Source organism: Rhamphochromis sp. 'chilingali' (assembly GCF_963969265.1).
Source record: "Rhamphochromis sp. 'chilingali' genome assembly, chromosome: 8".
Classification (NCBI taxonomy): domain Eukaryota; kingdom Metazoa; phylum Chordata; class Actinopteri; order Cichliformes; family Cichlidae; genus Rhamphochromis; species Rhamphochromis sp. 'chilingali'.
The window spans coordinates 28,944,208-28,968,534 of record NC_137935.1 but is presented as its reverse complement, the minus strand read 5'-3'; the positions used below and the strand labels follow the sequence as shown (position 1 = coordinate 28,968,534).

Sequence of the window (24,327 nt, the reverse complement as noted above, 5' to 3'; positions counted from 1 at the left end):
ACACACACACACACACACACACACACACACACACACACACACACACACACACACACTTCCTGTGCTTGTGGAGCTACCCCAAGGGCATGTTCTGCGAGGAGGTCACAGTTCAACGAGGCCTAGCTTGTTTAAGAGCTGCTCGCCTGGAAACTGAGGGGGGATACTCTGCCTCCAGGGTCTGCGTGTGTGTAATAGTGGCGCTGAGTCAACGGCAGGTGTGAGTGTAACGGGGGGGTGGGGCAAAGGAAGCAGAGAAGTAATCAATTTCAAATGAGTTTTGTAATGCTGTTTATATCAGTCGCAGGGGATGCGTTCAAGTGATGATATCTGAAAAGCTGGTGGAGGTGAAACTGCTTTTAGCTTTAAAGACGGAACGAGAACTATTCTGTTTAATAATCAAAGTAAAAAGGTCTTAAACTGACTGTTACTCTTGAATTAAGCTGTCAGTAAACAAACTTGCATATATTCAGGGTCTTGCATTATGTATTTCTACGAGAAATTGCGATTTAACTATTTACATACATTTAATATCAGATTACCATAATTACATTAACAACAAAAAGGCAGCCATCACCACAAATGATTTGGTCAACATTACTACTCATCAACCTTTGAAAAATAGTGCATTTGATGTACATTTCATTTAACTTGACTTATAATTCTAAATTAAAAAAACATTTAAAAAAAAGAAAACGTCCCACAGCAGGGAGTGAATCTGGATTACAGTTAAAGAAAGTTATTACAATGATCATTTTATTCAAATTATCTCACTTAAGTCGTTTTTGGAAGGTAAAATTGGTCATGAAATTAAACATTAACTGCCCCGCCTACTTTTAACGATAGTGACTCGTTTAGATTTTGTCTAGTTGGACAAAGGGAACCAAAAAATGTTTTGTTTTTTTCCACTCAATCCCAACTGTAACAGAATGTCACAGTTCAGGTAAGAATTTGCAAATTTACATTTAAAAGCCTCTTTAGATAATTAAAGCGCCATTTGACCTGACTTATCAAGACCACTGAAAGGTATGATTACAAACATCTTTATTCATTTAGATTCCCATTAGCCACCGCAACAGCAGACGCTAACATATGGAACTATTATATTACAATGTGCCTGGAAACATCACCTCCACAGAAGACGAAACAAGCAAACTGTCAAACTGAGATCAAACAACTCAAACTTCTCCCACCAGTGGACACTATCATCTGTCAGCTGTGTTTGCAGAGGCTGACAGAGTGTAGCCTCAGGAAAGGCAGACTGAGTTCACCTAGGTAAGAGCTACTAAAATCCTCCGCCCACTGTACAGTGGGTGCGCAGGATTGAGGAGTGTATATAAAATAAAGGTGGAGACTGCCACACAGCTTGGCAGTTATTTGACTTTAATAATACCTAAGATATTCTCTATTAAAAATTGCACCTGTAAGGCATCAGACTGCAAAGCAACAAAGCAAAACACATGGAGGCTGCTGCATCTGTCATCACCTTTACTTCTCTTACGCTGACACTCTGAGGCCCCCCGTGGGCAGTGATGGGACGGTTGTAATGATTCGGGAGCGGTAACGTACCAGCCTCAAGCAGCATGCGTACAGCGCGTGGGTCGTCGGCCAGCGTAGCGTAGTGAAGCGCTGTGCAGCCACGGAAACCAGCCCTGCTGCTCAGCCTGCTGCTGAACTCGTCCTCTCTGGACACCAAGACTGCAGAGAGCGGACACGAGGAGACAGAGGAGGAAGAACAATTAGAACCACAAGCTGCTTTTTCTGCGCAGAACGTGCACAGGTTGGCTCCCAAAATACAATAAAATAAAAACAAAACCAAAAAGTCTGCTGGGAAAATCACTCATTTGCTGCTAAATTTTAATTTTAAATACTTCTCTACACCAATATTAAAGTTAAAAAAAAAAGAAAAGAAAAGAAAAGACAGTCTTAGTGAATTTAGAGTTAAGAGGAATTTAAGGAAATGCACTAATTCCTCAAAGCTGCAAATAGGATAGTTATTACATGAAGCTGAACACCGTATACTCCCTGGACCTGAAAAAGATATTACAATGAATAACAAACTACTTTGGCTTTAAACGTTACAGCATCGAAATCCGGGGGAGCTTCCTATAATCTAACCACAGACAATGGAAGACTCCAGAAAGTGCGACGAAGACAACATTGCTTTTATAAAATTATCTTTCTTGTTTCCAGCTTTGGAATAGTTGTTCATTTGAGCAGATTTAAGCTTAACTGTCCGACACGATAGCAATAATGCGAGTTGTGTTTTAGGGTCTCTCTTGCTTTGCTCCTTACTAATAATGGAGATACTCTATCATTCTCTCCTTACTTCTTTTTCATAACAGCACTCATCTCGTGCCACTCCTTCATCATCCATTTTTATTTTTTCTTCCCGCCTCCTTCCTCTCCTCCTTGGTGTCCATCAATTCCTTTCATCGCTTGCACCCTCTTTCTCCCTCCCCGCTCTCTCTATCCCAGTAACTTAGTCTCATCCATTTCCTGACTTCCTCTCCCTCCCTCATCATCCTACCCATTTCCTTCAATCCCTCCCTCTCTCCATCACTCCCTCAAACATCCGCATCTTCTTCCTTCTCCTCCATCTCTAGACGTCTTTTTTTCAGAGCATCCCTCTTTTCCTTCTCCCTTCCTTCATCAGTCTTTCCCTCCCTCTATCTATCCCACTCTTTTTCTCTAGCTCTCTGCAGTGTGTGTGCGCGCGTGTGTGTGTGTGTGTGAGAGACAAGGCGGGATAATCACAGCTAACCCAATAAAGCGTCGCACAGGGCCCCCTAGCCCATCCATCAGTGTGCGTCTGGGAAACGCTTCCCCACGCTACGCCGGCCCCACGCGGACCCAAACCTGACAGCCATATAAATGTCTGCAATATACATATCCCATATAAATATGTCTGCAGAAACCCAACACAGACTGGAGGGGTGGGGGGTAAAGAGTGTGTGTGTGTGTGTGTGTGTGTGTGTGTGTGTGTGTGTGTGTGTGTGTGTGTGTGTGTGTGTGTGTGTGTGTGTGTGTGTGTGTGAGAGAGAGAGACTGTACAGCTCAGAAGACAAGCAAATAAAAAAAATACAAAAGAAAAAAAACACCACTCGTCAGAGGACAAATAAAACAAATAATGTGCAAAGAATCAAACATGTACATAAATGCAAATTTTTATGCAAATTATACTCATAATACTTGGTTTACACGCTTTGGGTTCATATGTGTAATATAACAACTCTGCTCTCCGTTTCCCACCCCCCTCCTCACCTTCCAGTGAGTGGATCCCTTTCTCCCGTGATGTGTCGTAAACATTGTTGAAGTGATCACCGGCATTTGGGTCGGCACCAGCTTCAAGTAAGACTTTCACCACGCTAAAAAGCAACAAAACACAGAGGCACACGTTTAAAATACGTCCGCACACCCAGAACCTTGTATTAAATAAACGCAGACATGCACACAGATGAGCTTTAACACCATAATATTTCAGTGTTCATGCGGTGGATGCCAGTTTTTCTTGGCTTGTTGTTGTCCGTATAATTATTTCCACATTAGGAGGATGACAAATTTTAAAATAGGTTTTCCTTTCTTTGGGAAGTCTCCCCCCCTCTCTCTCTTTCTCAAAGAGTAATAATGCGCCTTTGGGTTCAGATGTCTGATCAACACTTTCATAGATTTTATGGATTGTCTCTTTTTCATAGGAATATCTGGGACAATCAAAGCAAGTAGTGCCTAAATCAAGACAAAGACTAGGGGGTCAGTGATGTGTATAAAATTCATCTGTCAGAATGTGTGGTGTTTTTTTATTTTATTATTGTCACGTGTTTTAACTTTATATTTGGTACCAATAAAGGTTGAAGATGGAGCTGTCAGGAAGGAGGGAAAGAGGAGGTTTGTGGATGCAGTGAGGAAGACATGTAGAGGATGGTAGGTGTTACACAAGAGAGCAAGGGACGGGGTGAGATGGAGGCAGATGATATCCTGTGACGACTCCTAAAGTGTGGAGGAGAAGAAGGAGAATGAGGAGGAGGCAGAGGAGGAGGACAAGGAGGTGGGAGAGGAAATGGAGGAGAAGAAGGCTGGGGGAGTACAGGATGAGGAGAGGAAGCCAAAAGGAAGAGAAGAAGAAGGTGGGGGAGGAAAAAAGGGAGAGGAAAAGCAGGAGGAAGTCGAGCAGGACACGGCTAATGAACAAGGAGCCAGAGGAGATGAAGAAGGTGAAGAACAAAAAGGAGAAGAAGGCGGCAATATAGGAGGAGGAACCAAAAAGAAGGAAAAGACAGAATTGGAACAGGAGGAGAGAAAAAAAAAAAAAAGAAGGGAGGCAGAGGAGGAGAAGGTGGAGATGAAGAAGTCAGCCAGTGGAGAAGGAGATGAACGCGGCATTTAAGGAGGAAGTAGAAGAGAAAGAGGACAAAGACGAGGAAAAAGGAGGAGGAACAAGGCAAAGAACGGTCTGATACTCTCAGAGCTATTAAAGAGACAGTTACCTCTACATGAAGTGTGGGACGCCCTTCATCTCACTGTGTGTGATGTACTAGAATTAGATCTTTCTGTTTGCTAAAAACATGTGGAGATAAATCTGCATCAGCACATACAGACTCACAAGGTGGCATCACAGGAAGAGCACACACACTGGATGTGAGAAACACTTGTGACGTGCTCCATCCAAAAAGTGTGCAAGCGTTGCCTTGAAGCGGTATTTATTGCTTTGCAGCAGCTTGTATGTTTCCTCTTATTTGGTGGATGTCAAAGTGTTTCTGAATCGGCAGCGTCACGCATGTAACCAATGACATGTTAACAAGCCCGCACACATATCTTATCAGCTGCTGCAGTTGCAACACTTGCCACTGACCACAATATCTGTTAATTAAATGTTTTGTTACTCATGAACAGAGCTCTGCTTCTGTCGCGTCACCAAATACAACCTTGACCTTTACACAAAGTTTCCTCACGGTTCATAAACAGATCACGCGCAAATATCCAATTCCTCGACTGCCTGTGACACTTTCGCCTGATTCACACCAGTCTATTCTGTCTCGTTATGGTGGATACACCCCACTAGTCACTTCCTTCTATCTCTCCTTCATTACACATTTGTCGGCCTCGTAACATGTACATATGTGCACACTGAAGGGGGCAGGGGTCGGACCCCATTTCCGGCACCGTTGGGGGAGTGTAACCGAGTGGGTGTTCGTGTGTAGGCCTTCATTGGAGCGTACCGCCTTATAGAACAAACAGGAGTACCTCGGCAACACCACTCACTGTGACCCGTCAGATGTTTCAGGTCTCCCTGTCTGCAGGACACACTTAGTCCACTGTGAAGGCAAGCAGTAGCTTTCACATTGAGACACAGATGAGCACAAATGTACACACAAAAACTAGCCAGCTAGTCGGTGAACACAGGGAGACAGAGAGAGAGGCGGTGGCCGAAACATGAACCCTGCTGGTACGCTGCTGATGCTTCTGCCATTAAACCTGTGACCACGTAATGTGGCCTGGGAGGGAGAGATGGATCGCTTACAGCTAAATGGTTGTGGCAGTGGCCTGAAAGGGCTTAAATAGAGTAAAATGACCATTCATAGGAGGATGAGGTGGAGCTGACTATGTAACAGGCTGAAGCCCTGCTAGGAGAACCTGTGCTCTTAAAATGAGACTGGATGAGTGAAACTAACTCTTATATAAGATCAGTTGAAATTAAATATCTTATTTATTTGTGGCATTATAAACAAAAGTACAGGTTTTTAAAAATATATATATTTAGCAGAAATTTAGAAGCAGATATTGATTAAAATATAAAAGGCTGCATCTCTGACAACAGACTGAAGTACAGCACGAGTCACTATATTTATTTGACCAGCAGGCTTACTTAACCCACTATTAGATATAAGTAAGAGGAGCACATCATTTGAGAAGCAGAGGCATGCAAATATTCAGCATGGAATATAAACATTTACAAACCTTTTAGTTAAAAACATAAAGGTTGAAAGTCTATTTTCCATCATGTGCATTGCTATGGGAGAGCGAGGCTGAGAACATTCTGGCCAGGTCTTTGTGTCTGACCTTGCTGAGGGGGGTATAAAGGACAATCGGAAGGGTTGGTGGTGGTGGTGGTGTCGGTGGGGGTGGGATCCCCTATTGTTACTGTATCACTGTGGAGGGGTGGGGTATGACCCACAGAGGGTTTCCCCTTCACCCTTGCAAGCACTTCTACAAACACGTCGATGCTTCCTGTGAGACGCGTACAGAAACGCACAAACTCAAACTGAGGTTGGTCACACGAGGCTGGGCAGGACTGACTGAAGGAATGGGATGGTCTGAAAAGAGTTAATGGCATAAGAAAGGTAAACACGGAGAGATAAAAAAGGAGGAAAACTCCAAAGAAGAGGAGGAGAAAGGAGGAGGAGGACTGGATGAAAGGAGGGAGAGTAGCTAAAAAGATGAAAGAAGGGGAGATTTAATTACACAGGACGGTACTAAAACTAATGAGCTTTTAAAAACAGTTTATAGTTTTACTAATCAACTGATGATCAAGTGACTAACTTTATTTGGGAGGAGAGTTGCAGCACTAATTTGAGGCCTAACTGAAGGCATCCAGAGGTGGTTAATTAAGATTAATTAGATTAAGCTCCCTTTTCAACAGAAATGGACAAAAAGTTACAGTTTACAGACTTTCTGATACAGTCCAATATGTACAGAAAGAAAAATAATATCCACAATTATTACAGAATTATTTTAATTGTGTAATAATTGTGGATAAAACAAGAAAAATGTTTTATGCCCCCAAACCTTTCTGTATGACTGAGCCATCTGGTTATATCCTGATGTTTTATTGCTCGTGTTCTTCTCAAACAAATATAAAGGATTCATCCAGGTTATCTTTTTATTGTCCCCTTTACAGAGATCCTTGAGCTAATGACTACCTTTCTGCTCCTTAAGCAAACAGGGTGTCGGCATCTTGCTCGGACACTTGAAAATCCATTTATGGCATCATCTCCATGCTACACCATTTTTCTTTCCCATTACTCTATGCAACACTCTAGAGCTGACAAATTTATAACTGTAGCCTTGCTTCACCAGCAGGTGATCGGTGTCTCCGCAGAGGGATGGTGTTAGTTTCCAATCCGGCCCTGGAGGGAAGACAGGAAGCAGACACTTCCACCTCCGTTGTGCAATAAAAGACACCTGAGCCAAACTGACCAACCATGTCTGCGACCACCTGGCCCAGACATTGGACCTCACCTCACCCCACCTCACCCGGTGTCCACCTGGGGTCAGAAAGATGCTGGAAAGCAAGGTTCACTGTACCTCTAATTTTTTTCTTTCCTTTTTTAAATGTACCCGATTCTTTACGATATGATTATTTAGTCAGGAAATAGTGGACTCTAGAGGCTGGTATCTAAAGCATTTACCGAGACTTATTATTCACTTTAAAAACAACTTAAGTATTATGTTTTCCACTTCAGGTTTAACCACTTAATCATTTCATAGCAGAAAAGAAGATGGCAATCTTCTTATTTACAGCTATTTTATTACCAAAACCCAAGAGAAGAACGTATGTACACATATTGAAAATAGTAACATGAAAATGTTATAGAGTATAGTATAGAGCAATATCCTGAAAACGTGCCATTAATTATATTTTAATACTATATTATATTATTTGCGAATACAGTCGTAATATGACAGCGTAAGGAGATCTTAATAACAAACCCCATATGTGTTATCTGAACCCGACTACCTACCATTACGATCATGATGGCCAAATGATTATATTTCATTAGGCCCTGCTGAGTCCAGCTAATCTTGGTCTCAAATCTATAATCCCACTTAAATGCCTTCTCTCCCCTGCCAGGTTATTCTCTCCCGTTCCTTCACCCCTGTTCTTCCCTTCGATTCCGTCGCCCTCCCTCCCATCGAGTCACTCGGCCGACAGGTCGGAACGGTCAACAGGCGTTATACTTGGCTGAGCGCTCATTGTGCACGTGAATGCCGTGAGGGAGGGATGGAGGGAGAGAAAGAGCGATGGAGATGGGCATTGTGTGTTAAAGAGTGCAAACAGAGAGCCAGGCCCTGCGCATCCCTGATTTAGCCCTACATCAAAGCTAAGCAAACACACGCCCCCTCCACCCACCACAAATGTCTCACCCTTAATTCTTACACACCCACACCCCCCTCTGCTCCACCCCTGATTCCCCTCACGCAGCCGCGCCTTGACCTGCCTGGTGGACACTACATCTAGAAACAGCTCCCACTGAAATGTCCTCTTGAAACACAATTATCACTTTTGGCCCAGGAAAATATAAACACAACTGTTTGAGAGAGACGGGCAGAATAATTCAACAGCGAGAGCCACGGTGACACTCTCGCTACAGGCTACACCGCGTCCGTGAGTGATGTTCCCTGTGTTTTCACTTAACGGCTGCAAATAAAGTTGTGTGTGGCTGAGTAATAGGCAGTTGGCCTGTAAGATATTTGGTATGAACTCCCTCGGTCTCCTCGCCCGTGTGTGCGCGCACGTGTTTCTACGAGTGGACGGTTGTGTGTTTGTGACTGATGTGTGTGAACTGATGTTCTGTCTTCCCTGAAGCAGTGACTGCTCACTGGGGGGCTGGAAGACGGGATTAAACACAGAGGAGTGTCACTGTCTGGCTGAGTTATAGCACTCATAACACACACACACACACACACACACACACACACACACACACGTAGCCAAAAAACACATGACACACACGCACAGACAGACACATATCATTAAAAATAAAAAGGTCCATGGATACGATCACTCGACATACACAACGTTAAAGTCGCAGCTGAAGGATCATGTGACCGTGTTCATCTCTGATCAGCTCCGAGTGATTCATCAAATTCTAATTTCAATTACCATTTTGGCTTCAAACGATTATAAAAAGAAGACAATCAGGATAAAACAATTATAGTGCCCTCGTTTTACTGCCAAATTACTTTTCTGTCGCTCTCGTGATCAATAAATTTCTTCAAGATTTATAAGCGAACATGCTAATATAATGCAAAAGGAAATTAATATAAAACTGAAAGTTGTAACCAATTACACGCACGCAATTAAGCTTTGTGATCACAGATTTATTCGTTAAGTTTCAATTTGTTGCGACACAAGTTCAAACTTGGAGAAAAAAAAAGCAAGCAAGCAAGAACAGGACTGAAAGTAAGCTCATCTGAAAACATTTTAATATTCAGATTTCACATAAAGGGCCTTAAGAGTGAGAAGCATTAACAAAAAAGTGACCACACAGACCGGGTAAAGAGAGCGAGTGAGAAGGAAAAAAAGGGCCTGTAAATTGGATTTGGCCCGGCCTCAACCTCGGCCCCTCTCTGTATTCTGTGTGTTCTGGGGGCCAGGAGGCTAATTTAATTTGTTGGACAGAGAAATGGGGGAACGGGTAAAGACCGTCTGTCAGTCTGAAAGCTGCACTTTGCACTTCTGATGACGTACTGTAACAACCAAAGCAGGGACGAGGATGGCATATGCTCGCACTAATGCGGCAGCTGCGCGATACCAAACCCGCTGCTGCATATGTAACGCCTCAGAAGTTTCAAAACACGACTTGTTCGGCGAAGCAGGCGCGCACAGACCTGTGCTGTCGATTCATAGCAGCCACCATGAGAGCGGTCCAGCCGAGACGGTGGCGATGATTCGGATCCACCCCCTCTTTTAACAGCCTGATGGGAACAAGAAGCAGAAAGTGGTTTTATTTTTACTTCAGTCTCACCGTTAACAGCCTGTAGCAGAAGCTCCATGTAGTACTGCAATCGATATTGTAGCATTTTCTTTCTTTCTCTCTCTAAAGCACGTACCATGCTGAAGGAACAGAAGTAAGATTAAGTAATGCACACCTAGGGGAAATTATGCAGATCAAAATGAAATCTACAAAACAAGAAATATGGGAGGCAAGCTGCTGCAAGCATAGTCTCTTTTTTGGGGCACACCAGAATAAATCCAGCACATATCCTGCTTTTATCCAAAGCCTTCTGCACCACTTAATATATCTGCACGTTAAAGCCAGGTGTGTGTTGAGTTTTCTGCCCGAGGCTATAACATCAGGCAGTCCTTATAAGCGTATGTAAGGGATCCGGCTGTCGTCTCTGGTGCTGAGCAGACAGAGTCCCTATTTACAGTCAACACAGCGGCTTCAGTCTGGTCTGCACTCACACTGATGCTCTCAGTCTCCGTTTTCACTGCCTGCTCTGCATGCACAATCAGGGTAAGCCGTAAGAGCTGCAGCTGAACTTTTCTTTCCCCATTTTAAATTCGGACAAACTGAGAAGCTCCTTTGACTTTGAAAAAATACAAAGACTTTGATATGAGAATAATGACATAGCAAGAGTGGATGGAAAAAGCAGAGTGGTTTATTTGATATAAGTGATAAGCTACATGGGACTGGGTCTGTTCTTGAAAGTGTTTACTTTCAAGTATGATTTAAAGGGTTGTTGTTGTTTTTGTTACCAATTTAACAGGCAAATCTGAAGTCATACACTGAAACATTGCTGCCACATTCCTTGAATGCACACCTCACTGGAGTTTTGCCACCTAAAGTTAATTTCTTTCAGCTTCTGAGATTTTCTGCCGTTTTAGTTCTGTTACTGGAAGAAGGGTTGTGTGTCCGCTTCATACCAACCATCAGAGTCTGGTTCCTTCTATAGCGTCCAGGGTGTGGCGTGGTATTTGTCGTCACCAGTTTGTTAACAAACTACATTTTCCAAAGCACTTTGTATCGCTGGCTTTAAAAAACTAGTTTAAAAGTGAAAAATATTGTAACCATGTTTAACCACAATAGTCAAACTACAGCTGCACTGCATGCCACGCTGCGCTCTCTCTCTCTCTCTCTCTCTCTCTCTCTCTCTAATGTCCTACCCAACAAATGGCTGAACATGCCCTGACATCATTTATATTGAAACATAAAGAAAACATTAGCACCAAATATAAATATCAGTTTTCGATCGTCACACTGTTTTTGTTTTTTTAAAATAACACTACATGGTTGCCATATGGTGCCAACTAAGAATGCATGAATATATATCGGCTAAACATACCAACAAGCATTAAGCATTATTTTAAACACTGCTATCATGCCAAACGCTACCAAGTTCTTAACCATCCATTCTGTGAAAATGGACACTCTTCATTTCCCTGCTGCCTCTCAGCTGACACACCCTGACACTCAACCACTTCTACAGAGTCGACCAAAGCACTTAACACATCTGTGACCTGCTAACTGGCCGTCTCGCTGCACTCTCACCTTCGCCATCTGCCACATGTGTACAGGTAACCCGAGCATGCAGATGGGGGCATGCATCGATACACACAGGTATGCATGCGCTCAAGTACATGGACCTGAAGACCAATACTCAACAACAGCCGAAACACATGAATTACTATGATTAACATAGGCACAATACAACAACACATCTATCTGAACAGCAACAGCCTCTAAAAGGTTAAAGACTAAGAATTTGATCTGAAGAAGAATAAATTCTCATAATAATGTTCAGGTTTATCTATCGGATACTCCTTTCTGTACCCCGTTAATGTAACACCATCGATGAGATGGATGAGAACGAGCCATTATAGAAGTCTGGCTCTAATACATGCACCTTCTTTTATGTAGCATACCCATTTCTGCCACCTAACCCTCTGTGTGCAGGACATTGCCAGGACTAAGTTTAGGATCAAGTTCAGAGCAAGTGTTTATATTATTCTAATGTTTCTGTTTTACATTATTCTGAAGTAAAACAAATCTCAGAGAAACACGTTTTTAAAGAGCCTAAAAATCACAGCGAAAAAAAACAAACGAGCAAGACACACTGGAAGCAGGGAGTCTTAAGTGTCCGAGGGCATTTTTATTACAGTAACTTGCCTCCCCGGTTTCCTTCACTGGCATTTTATGCCACTGAAGATGCGACGGAGGGAAATATTATAATATAAGTGAGGAAGGAGAAGATTAAGCTTCCAAATGAGTAATTCTTGGGTTTATGAAGCATCAAGCCGTGTGCCACATTGGAGGTACGTGGCAACACTGAATGAGACTTTCACATCAGATGCATCTGCAGTTCTTTCTTCATGTTTGCTTTCCATGATGGCAAATTGATTTCTGGGTCACAGCAGGAAAGAAGAAGATATGAGGAAGCATAAGTTAGTGCCAAACATCCACACTGCAAATATTCCCTCAAGAGGAAGACTTTCACACAGAGAGGTGGAGCTCTTCTTCCACCTGCTGGTTACTGATGGGACAACAACTACAGGTGTGCTTTCATAACAGGAGTTAACCGTGGATGTTCTGGAAACTGCCCTATGCACATGATCTGTGACTTACACGTGGGTGTAATAATCAAACCAGAGTTCATTTCAGGTCATAAGTGATACTTTTTTCTTTTTTTTTTTACATTTCTTTTGTAGGAAACCACTCATCCATGCATTCGGTCACATGCCAAAAGTATAGCAAATATAGTAAATAATGAATATTTAGTAAATATTTAGTCCTGGCTGCTTGTTGTTTTAAAGCAATATAGATAAGGTGAAGGCATGGCCTAAGACAAGCAGTTTAACACTTTAAAAAGATAAAAAGATAACACAGTTTGATTATTTCAGTGAAAGTGCAGCTGTCAAGAATCCATTCATAAGGAAGGGAAACATGGAGAAAAGGCTCAGCTATGCAAAATTACATAAGAACTGGAAAAAAAAAATCAGCGTCAGCATGTGTGAGTGAGTGATGAATCTAAATATAATATTTTTCGTTCAAATCTTCATCAGTATGTACAGCAGTGAGTGTATACAGCCATCTGTAAAACTTGGTGTAGTAGGCTCTGACATGAGGCTGCATTGGCCTCCCCTGAGCCCAGAGCTCAACATCGTGGGATCATGCTGACAGAGAACACAGCAAAAAGGCAAAAACATCCAAAGAAGAGCTTTAAGAGTCCTTCAAGAAGCCGGGAGGACTAATCCTGAAGACTACTTAAAGACATTACAAGAAAGCTGCCTAAGAGAGTTCAGGGTGTGTTGAAGAATAAAGGTGGTCCTAACGCCACCTCGATTCTAGCATTTACAGGTGTGTGAAATATCTAGAGCCAGCATATATTAGCGTACATTTAAAACACAATGCCTACGTTGAACTCAAGACAAAAGAAGACAAGCAACTATGTTTTGTTTTTTTTTAAGTGTTCATGTTTGGGTATTACCTGGCTACATCCTGCGCATTATTGGTCCTTGCTGCTTCCAAAAGAGCATCATCTGGTTATTGAAAAAGCAGAGAGAAAACATTAACTACACTAAAGATTTTACTAAATAAAACAAGCTGGGTTTAAAACTAACTCTACAGACCAGTTTATATCATATAACATCGTCCCATCAGTATTTACTATATTATAAAAACAATTAATGAACGGCCGGTCTCTAATCAGTGTCAGCTGATTATAATTTATTATAAGCTTACCTTTGTTATCGGGGTCTTTCTTCAGACAGAAGGCCACGGCCGCAGCAGAGAGGACACCGGCAGAGGCTACTCCTGCCCGCATGGGTCCTCCACCTGTTCCCCTGTCTCCGCCGCTTTCCTCCCAGTACTGGTTGTTGTTACGACCTCTGCTGGCCAGAGCCGCCCAGGAACTGCGGCGATTCTCCAGGTTGGACAGCCATCTAGGGGCGAGGTGGTGGTACTGCATCGATGGTTTCACGCTGTTTCCAGCAGTCTCCTCAGCCAAAATCCCCCTCCTGGAGACCCTGGAAGTGGACACGATGGGGTTGCGCTTGGCCTCCGCCGGAGTCTCGCGGATGCCCTGGCACGCGCCACCGCTGGCGCTGGTCTGAAGCACGCGACTGCACGGTGATAGGCTGCGCGACCTTCGCGCAAATAGCCTGGTGGGAACCGATGATAGCATAGCAATTGACTCACCGAAAACCAAGCTGGTCTGGCTTATGGCGTCAGTCCAGGGGTGACTCCGGAGGACAACAAACTAGGGGCAGCGCCTTAACTCAGGTGTAACAGTGGTTAGAGCTCAGGTCAGGGGACCAAGTTCGTAACATCGGGACGTAAATAACCGTTTCAGCTCGTCGTGGCGTGGATGTCACTAGAAGCCGCGGCGCATTCTGGGAAATGTCGTTTACTTGAACGTCATTGATTATGACGTAGTATGCATCAGTTGGTGTACGTTTGCTTTAAAACATGGGTGTTGTAACAGTCAGGGAGACTTTTAAATGGTAAATGGCCTGTATTTGTATAGCGCTGTACTTAGTCCCTAAGGACCCCAAAACGCTTTACACTACAATCAGTCATCCACCCATTCACACACACATTCACACACACTGGTGATGGCAGCTACATTGTAGCCACAGCTGCCCTGGGGCGCACTGACAGAGGCGAGGCTTTTAAAAGGGTTTCCATGGCACAACATTAACACGAAACTATAAAAATTAGCATCGGAGCTGTCTCGGCTTTATTTTATTTTTTTATAAACTTGCCTCAAAAAGCTATCCGTCCTGATTAACACCTAGAGCAGCGGTCCCCAACCTTTTTTGCGCCACGGACTGGGCCTTTAAGGTTACATGGATAAATACAACAAAATAAAATGCTACGATCAAGACAAAAACTGGTATTTTGTAAAAAAAATAAATAAATAAATAATGATGAACGCGAATTCACTGTGTGATTGTGTACCTTTATTAGCAGCATCCTCCTGAAAATGCGCCAACAACATTGAGAGTAATATCCTCCTCGCTGCCACTTAATGCTCTCTGGTCTCTAAGGCGTAAACGTAGTATGCATCAGCAACGTTTCTTTCAAAAAACGACACACAATTAAAAAGACCCAGGGAAACCGAGTTAATGATAGAAACCCTGAAAACCATAAACTTCACACGTGGGTCTCAACGGGCCCGGTACCGGTCCGAGGCTTGGGGACCGATGGAATACACGAAGGACTGGGTAAAGAAGAAAACTGTGGCTAAGGGGCAGCTGTTGCTAGCTAAATCCATTTTCCCACAGCTTTTTCAGTCACAGTGTTGTGATTTTTTTTCCCCTAACCCATGCTAGAATTGTTTTTCCAAGGCTGCGACAGAGAAATATGTGAAATGCTTGCAATAACAGGCCCTTTTTTCTTTCTCCAACACCAAATCCTGAGAAACATTTGCAACTATATGGCACTAAGTGTCCTGCACTTAAACGTTCATTTAATATCACGTACACATATACACATACTGTCCCTCAAGAAGACACTGAGAAAAAATAAAGAATAACATTGAGACTGTAACTTTGCCATAAGTCATTGTTGATTTTGTCTTCACTCTCCATCCCCTGCCAAGCTGCACCTGTGATTCTGCGGCTGCTCGCTGATGAGCTGACAGATACGATCTTTTCTTATCCTCTGCATCCTTACCCTATCACCTCTGCCTCCCACAGGGCGCCAGCCTGCCCTGTTGAAACACTATTTCTTTTCAGTCAGGTAGCTGTGGCTATTAAAGTCAACAAGAGCGACCCTGATATTCTGCAACAGGCAAAACTGGAAATTTTCATCCTGGAGCAGCTGAGAAGGTTGGATCCAGATGCCGCCAACATTGTTAAATGGAACGGCTTTTTCCTTGACAGAGAGCGGGTTTGCCTGAAATTTGAACTCCTAGATCAATGCCTGTGGGACTACATAGGGGACCCGAATAACCGGTGTCTCCCCATAAGCGAAGTCAGGCCAATTTTAGGTCAACTCACAAATGCTCTGTCCCACCTGGGTTCTTTGGGAATAGTGCACGCTGACCTCAAACCTGGAAACATCATGGTTGTAAACCGCTATGAGTCTCCAGTCAAAGTCAGACTTATAGACTTTGGCCTCGCATGTCCTGCGTCTGCAGTGATGCCTGGTGACCGTGTGGGGACAGTTGGTTATAGTGCACCTGAGGTTATGCTTGGCCTTCCTTATAATGAAGCATGTGACATGTGGTCTCTGGGGCTGGTGGCTGTGGAGCTCGGTACAGGCGTGCCACTCTACCCTGGAAAAAAATATGATGTTTTGAAATTCATCATAGAGACTCATGGTCAGCCACCAGATCATGTTCTCGATCCTGGCGTGTACACTGAAGACTATTTCACAAAAGACAACTACAACTACAACCAACAGCGCTGGACATTTAAGACCGCCCAACAATTTAAATATGAGACAGGATATGAATCTTTGGAGACAAGATACATAAAACTTAAACGTCTGGATGACCTCGAACAAATAATGATGTTTAGACGAGGACCCGAAGATGGCCAACGCTTATTTGTCAGCCTAATTAAAGAGATGTTGGCCTTGGATGCACACCAGTGGATAACACCCTCTCAGGTTCTACGGCATCCCTTTTTCAGCCCTGGCCTCTCCAACAGGTTCCCAAGTATCAACACTGAAAAACCATACAGAGTCAATCTCCAGCATGGCATCTTCCACCCTGGACCAAAGTGATAAAAACACAAACTGGGGTTGGAAAAGGATATTAACAGCAAATTACACTGGAAATTTTAATTAAGCTGCTCCAATAATTATCACTTTGGCTTTTTTTTTTTTTTTAATTTTCACTCCCCCCACCCCAACCAGTCGTGACAGAGGGCTGTCCCTTCCTGAGCCTGGTTCTGTCGAAGGTTTCTTCCTTTTTAAAGGGAGTTTTTCCTTCCCACTGTCGCTAAATGCTTGCTCATAGGGAATCTTCTGATTGCTGGGGTGGCCAAAACTCTAGGGGAACTAGTAATTCTTGTGAAAATAAAAAAAATAAAAAAGCCTACCAATATTCAAAGCAGAGCAGCGGACACCTTACCATCACATCAGTCCCTTAATCTGACCTAAAACACCATGTTTACAGAAATAAATTCCATACAAATTGGAAATAAATTGTTGTTTTTGATTGTTTATAAATATATAGTGCTACCCTTCAGCCTCCTAGTAGACATACCTGTGTTATAAATGTGAAACGCCTCCAATTTTCAGAAAAGTTGACCTCTGACCTTGAAGTCAAGGTCACTGAGATTTAAGCTTCACAGAGATTTTCAGTAGATGCAACCATGGTATTGATTTGAAAAATCGACACAGTCACAAACTTGGATGTCCACAGCACCTCGCCATATACCAAAGATTAAGAGGTGTTTTTTTCTAGGTTTTTATAAAGATTACAAAACACAAATAACAAAAATGTCAACGCTATTTTGATGTTGTCTAATTTAGTGCAAAAAAAACAAAACAAACCCAAAAACTAATAAATAAAATAAATATATATTACATACATATATATATGTATATACTACATACTATAAAACATTTTAGTGGTTCACAGTGGGGTCAATGAACAGAATGAAGGAAGTGAGTCATTTTTATATGACAATGGTGTGAAAAATCATTTTTTGATTGATTGATTGAATCTTTATTTTGAACATGTTGAAAAAGTACAACAAAATAGAATTAAAAGAGACAAATGAACAAAGCAAAACAAAAGGAAAACGAGCAACCACAACTCCAAATAACGTTCATGTTCAAAAAGGAGCAGGAAGAAGCATAAGCTTATTTAATCCCACCCCTTTTCCACTATCTAGTATCAATAGACTACAGAAATACCTCTTTGCAATTACAATATATGTTATGTGTAATTTTTTTTTAAATATATATACATATATGTTTCTATCTATCCATACATACATATATACACAAATGCACATATACACATTTACAATAACCCCACTAACACCTCAAGGATACACAATCTACAAATATATATATACCCATACCAACAAACCCGTGCACCCGCACACACATGAAAATATTAGACAAGAACACCCTATCAAATCTCTACCTTTTCCCTGTACCCTGTAAAAACCATATCCTTAAACCGCTTTTTAAACTGCGCCATGCTTGGACATTGCTTCATATCTTTACTTAGTCTGTTCCACAGCTTCACTCCACACACAGAGATGCAAAAACTTTTTAATGTTGTACGGATACGAGGATGTTTTAAATTTAATTCCCCCCTCAAATTGTATCCCCGTTCCCTTCTAGAAAACATTTTTAGAATATTGTCAGAAAGCATGTTATTTATTGCTTTATATATAATTTGTGCTGTGAGAAAATGAACCAGATCTGTGAATTTTAGAATTTTTGATTTTAATCATCCTTATGGCCCTTTTTTGTAATATAAAGATTGATGATAGCGAACATTTGTAACATTTGTAAGTAAGTATTTTTTTGTATTTGTTTGTCACACTTAAACATTTCAGATCATCAAACAATTAATTTTTTAATGTATAAAGAAAAATCCTTTAACTGTCCAGTTTTCTTGATGTTATGATGCTTCTACCACTGGTTTGTCATTTGTCAAATCCTCACTTTGCAGTCTTTTGGCCAGTTTTTATCTTAAACTACTGGATAACAGGTCTAATAACATTGAAGATGCTGTTTAACTGCTTATCAGCAGTAGTGCCCTACTAATTAAAGACTTTTTACTTATAGAGGTACTTTATTAATAAGAATTTAAAAAATATATACATAAAAAAAAATACAACTTAATTCTCTTTTAAGACCCGAGCAACCCGTCAATGATGATCGCTGGTGCATTGCAAGCATGATTGCACTGTGACACGAATGAATGGTTATGGGGCCAATTTTGTGGATAAACAACACTTTTAAAAAATGGGTTTTTAAACCATCAGATCTTCTAACAATCGTGTGTGACAAATGAACAAAAAAATTTGCTCGGATGACAGTAAGCTTTTCCAAAATGCCTGGCAGAGCTTTATTGTGAGAAATGCGACACAGAGGCCTCCACGCAGCACACGGGAGAGTCCCCTATCCGACTGCTCCCCTACCCATCTCTCAAACACCATCATAAAGTTCGCGGATGACACCACAGTGGTTGGACTCATCTCAAGGGAGGATGAGTCGGACTACAGAGATGAGGTCAACAGACTGACTGAGTGGTGTTCAGTTAACAACCTCCAACTGAACACCACGAAAACTAAAGAACTTATCTTGGACTTCAGGAAGGGCAGAGCAGACCCGGCCCCACTTTACATTCACGGGAGCTGTGTGGAGAGGGTACACTCCAGGAGGTTTCTGGGCGTGCAGATCTTTGATGACCTCTCCTGGACTGCAAATACTACAGCGGTGGTTAAAAAGGCCCCGCAGCGTCTCCACTTTCTGAGAGTGCTCAGGAGGAACAACCTGGAGGAGAGGCTGCTGGTGACATTTTACAGAGCCACCATAGAGAGCATCCTAATGTACGGCATAACAACATGGTATGCAGGGTGCTCAGCTGCAGACAGGAAAGTACTGCAGAGGGTCATCAACACAGCCCAGAAGATCACTGGCTGCTCTCTGCCCAGCCTGGAGGTCACTGCAAACTCTCGGTACCTCAGCAGAGCTGGCAATATCATCAAGGACCACTCTCACCCCAGCAACCAACTGTTTGAACTATTACCGTCAGGCCGACGGTACAGGTCACATAAAACCAGGACAAACAGATTCAGGGATAGCTTCTTTCCCAGAGCTATCACCGTAGTAAATAAGCACAAAAACAATTGAACCTATTCCATACCGTCACTGTCATTATATTATGCTGCTATTCATACTGTCATTATATTATGCTGCTATCCTGTATATATTGTACATACTATTGTTTGAGTACTTACGATTGGTTTTTTTGTACTTTTTATATTTTACATTTATATTTATTATTGAAACTTGCACCAAGGGAGTGGCACTCCAATTTCGTTGTACTCTGTACAATGACAATAAAAGGCTATTCTATTCTATTCTATTCATTAATAAGTAAGGCGACTCACGGGTGTAACAGATGATGGCTCTGGTCCAGTGAGAGCCTGAACACAGGAACTCACCTGACAGGAATGTATTTGTCATTAATACACCTGTGCTTTCCCCAGCAACACGTGTTTTGGTTTTTACACTGCACAGTTTAAGGTATGATAAAGCACTGACCTTATAATCCTGACCGCCAGATGGCGCAAAATACACATTTTAGCTGGAAGCTGGACATTCACAGGTGGAGTGTAGCATCAGTGGAAAGGCCCCATTGTACAACAACAACACTACTACTACTACTAATAATAATATTTTTAGTCAATCAAATATATCATACACCACACATGCTTACCAACTAATGAAATTTTTTTGCATTCTTCAGATCTGGTGAAAATAACATTTTGGTACAGTTTTAGTGTTTTCCAGGCATCGCTGGTTTACACATTCACCTGCAAAGTGAGAGGTCACTTTGCAGGTGACCATTTGGTTACTTCAGGAACTTTTTGGGGTTACTTCGGGAAGGGACCACTGAAGGAATTTTGACCACCGGACATAAGATTTTCATCTCTAAAAATGTATTTTGTCCAGTCTGTCCCAAACTTCACATGTTTGATGACAGTCTGGCGACGACTACATGCCAATATCTGGTCACACATGGCGCCACAGTTCTCATATAACATTTTAATCAAGACTACCCCACTGTGATTGAAGTATTTCTTGCAAAACAATCATAACCAAACAAAACCTTTCCTGTACTGTAAATGAACAGTAGGACAAAATGATTACTAGTCATTACGGAAAGTACAATGAATGTTTTTGTTTATATTGTTGGAACGAGGAAAAATTCCCCCGCCACAAAAACACAGAAATACTCATGAAAGCAACCTGTAGTGCAAACACGAGGGCTGAATTTATTACTTCCTGCACTAGAAACCTGCCGATGTTACTGATATGGATAGATCACCAGTCTTCCTTGTCTTTATCTTATTATCTCATGTTGAGATGTTGCAGCAGAAAATGTTTTTAAAAGCATTAGTATGTGAGAAAGAAAGACCATTTCCTCCATGGGAGTGATAAACTCCAGTATCTGTGGTTTATTGCACTGGGTAGCATTTTCATCTACATCTACTGCTTGAAAATGATGACGTCACCACTAAAGGTACAGTGTGTTCTCAGGGGAAGTAATGTAATGATGTTGAAAATGGCATTTTGCTGTGACTGAAACACAAAAAGGAACCAGTCCCATCCCTACATACACAAGTGGGCATCCATAGCTGCGATTTATCAGGTGGGTGCAGTGTGTGTTGGCAGTGGACTCACTGTGCCTAAGCAGCCATGAATCATAGAGGACTTCATGCTCCCCCATCGTAAATCCACTGGCACCTACCAGCCAGTCACTGTGGGTTTGCCATTGTAGAAAGCTGAACATACAATCTCTGCATAGAAGCACAGCTACAGTTAATATGTTAGCTCTGTATTGTTCTATAACCGTCTATCACTGCATGGTGATGGATACTGGTTGGATATTTTTTAGCTGCTTCAAATGTTGAGACAATCAGCTCCATTATCCATTTGCCAAAATCGATTTTTTTTTTAAACACAGGTGAAACCAGTTACTCATTTCTAGTAAATTAGTTGCCTGAAACATTTTCCCTGGGAGCCAAAATGTGCCAAAGAACAATCCTGAAGCTGGCTGACCTGAACAAAGTGCAGCAAAACGTCATAATTACACAAGCACATGTTAATATCTCTACTGCTCTGTTGCATAATTTTGGTTAGGTTGCAAGGCATGACAATAATTTTAATATCATTTTTACCAACTTGTACATGAAGTGGGGAAACTAGTCATTAAATTGCACTGAAATAACAACAAAGAAAAGAAAAGAAACTGCCTTACTGCACTAACAGAGAAAATTAGAGCTTCATGAAATTTCCCCTCTTTTGTATTTGACCCTTCACCCTCAGTTTTTCCTGTTCTTCTCTATTAGAAGCTGCCCGTTTTAACCTCTGAGTTAATGTCCTAGCTCGGAACGTCAGACAGAAGGAGAATCGCAGCTGAAACTATTTATCTTTTTTCCCTGCAGAGCCCTAGCAATGATTGCACTGTAATGTTTTTAATAAACTTCTATAGCAATTATGACAGAAGATTCTTAAATCATCTTAAAAAGGAAAGTCTCATTTTGCTCAACTGTTTCTGGAGGTCACAGCTCACAATTGAAATGGAAAACATTAAAGGAAAAAAGTACATATTCTCTCATTTCTAGGGTTTGACATATAAGAACATAATAGAAATGATCTGGTTCTTAGTGGGTCTTTATGGCCTCAGATGAACCACAAAGTGTGTGGAAACTAAGAACACCCCATGATTCAGTAGCTTGTAGAAGCAGCAATAACTTTATCAGGTTCTTACATCACTGTTGATAAGGATGTTGGCCCCCTCCACTTTACAACGTTGCTTCACTTCACTGAGGGTTTGCAGACATTGGTTCATGCGCATCTCTCTTAAGGTCCAACTGCAGCATTTCAATCTGGTTGAGGTCTAGACGTCGACTGGGCCGTTGCAACACCTTGGTTATTTTTTTACATTTATCTTTTCACCTAGCCATTTGGTTGCAGATTTGCAGCAGAATGTGTTTGAGATCATTATTTAATCTGTTATGTTGTTGTTCGTCTGAGGTTGTGTGTACCCAATTTGAGCCAAGCTTTATCTGTCAGGCAGATGGCTTCACATTTGATTCAAAAATACTTTGGTACACAGTTCATGGTTGTTTCAGTGATTGCAATGTGCCCAGATCCTGTGGATTTCCTGTGGATGGTCCTTTCTAATTGTACTGAACATTAGCATGTAACATGCTAGCGGAGGCCTGAAGAGTCTGAGACGTAGCTCTTGGGTTTTGTGCAGTTTTCCTGAGCATTGCACAGTTTGATCTTTGGGCATATTTGCTGGGATGTTCTCTACTGAGAAGTTTAGCAACTGCACTGAATGTTTTCCACTTGACAATCATCTGTCTCTCTGTAAAATGATGGGCTTCTAATTGTTCGGCCTCATTATGGCCTCATAACCTTTCCTAGATTGATGGGAAGCAACCATTTCTTCTCAAAGATGATTGTTGATGTCTTTTCTAGTTGGTATTGTGTTAACAAACAGCTTTCAGACCTGCAAGCTGACAAAGCTACTTTTACAGAGGTGCGCACACTTGCTGTTGTGAAAACCTCTTGATCAAGCGCATTTGATTAGTAGCACCTGGCTGCAACATATCTTCTAAATTCCCATTAAAGCAATAAGGGTGTACTTTTTTTTTTAGTTTTTAACACACTGTAAACTGCATTTTGGCGTAGCTTTGTAAAATAAATAATGACATGGTGTATCATATCAGTGTTGCACATGATAACATGTGATATATGTATGTAATATGTAGTTCATCTGACGTTGTATTTACCTCATTTTAAGACCTGCTAAGAAACAGATTGTTTTTATGGTAATTTTTTTTACTATGACTACAAATAAGGATTTCAGCCATCTAGAGCAAGGCAGAGTGAAAGATGGAAAGCAGAACATAGAAAAAAAAGAGAAAATCAGAGAGATAAAGGCTGAAAAAAGTAAGTATACCTCTGAAAACACTCTGAAAACTACACACGATTGGACGTTTAACCCTGTTATTTCAGTCCGTGTTCGTAAAGACCCTTTTAACGTGCACAGCTGTCAGGTGAAAATTCCCCGCTACGTAACACGTCAGCCAAAACTGCCATGCGCGCTCCCGCTGTTTCGTGAACCGTAGTTTTCAAAAAAAGTGTGACGCGATAACGCTGATTGCATTCAAATACTGTAGTAATTTTAAAAAGAGGGAGAAACAACCTTCATGAGGTAATAACACAAGGTAATAACTTGGCCTTTTTTATTCCTCGTCGTCCTTTCCAACATCTTGAGACAATGTTCCACATTTTGACTGGCTCTGCAGGACATGGCTGGCTTTTAACTAATGCAATATTGCAGTCAAGCGACGGCTCGGCTGTCCAGTGAAAGTTACAAGTTACCAGAAAGTCACAAGTCAACATGGTGGTGTACATGGTGGGAAGTCGATAGTTTTTTCCATTTCAATGCGGTGTGAAGTGACTGTGTGTGTGTGTGTGTGTGTGTGTGTGTGTGTGTGTGTGTGTGTGTGTGTGTGTGTGTGTGTGTGTGTATATAAAGACTAATGCATGAAATCATATAGGGAACAAAATTCAGCTTCCTGTTATTATTCTCATATTTACTTGATTTGGAAACGTTTCATTTAAATATATGACGGACAAGATAACCCCGGACTGTAAAGGAACACTTTGCACCACAGTGCTAGTTTGTTGGGGTCTGGTCGCCCTGGTCAGCCTGTACAGTCTGCTTAGTATTTGATATCAAACACAGATGTGGCTAAAAAGCAAATACAGTTTCCACAAAGTGCTGTTCACGGAGTTCTGTTTTCCTTCATTTCCCCATTTTACCAAATCAGCTGGTGTGTTACGGAATATGACATATTTATTACAGATGATAACTTATAGATTA

The 24,327-nt window shown here is 41.7% G+C and overlaps 1 protein-coding gene across 1 annotated transcript in view; it reads right to left on the bottom strand.

The window, feature by feature from the left end:
• Positions 1-14,123, bottom strand: part of clpb (ClpB family mitochondrial disaggregase) — a 39,590-nt gene extending 25,467 nt beyond the window's left edge. The window contains exons 1-5 of the mRNA XM_080888856.1: positions 13,461-14,123; positions 13,207-13,258; positions 9,607-9,693; positions 3,262-3,365; positions 1,567-1,695 (exon numbers count right to left, since the gene is read on the bottom strand). Of these exons, the coding sequence (XP_080744982.1) occupies positions 1,567-1,695; positions 3,262-3,365; positions 9,607-9,693; positions 13,207-13,258; positions 13,461-13,902 (814 nt within the window). The 5' untranslated portion in view covers positions 13,903-14,123. The remainder of the gene's footprint in view (positions 1-1,566; positions 1,696-3,261; positions 3,366-9,606; positions 9,694-13,206; positions 13,259-13,460) is intronic.
• Positions 14,124-24,327: the final 10,204 nt, after the last annotated feature.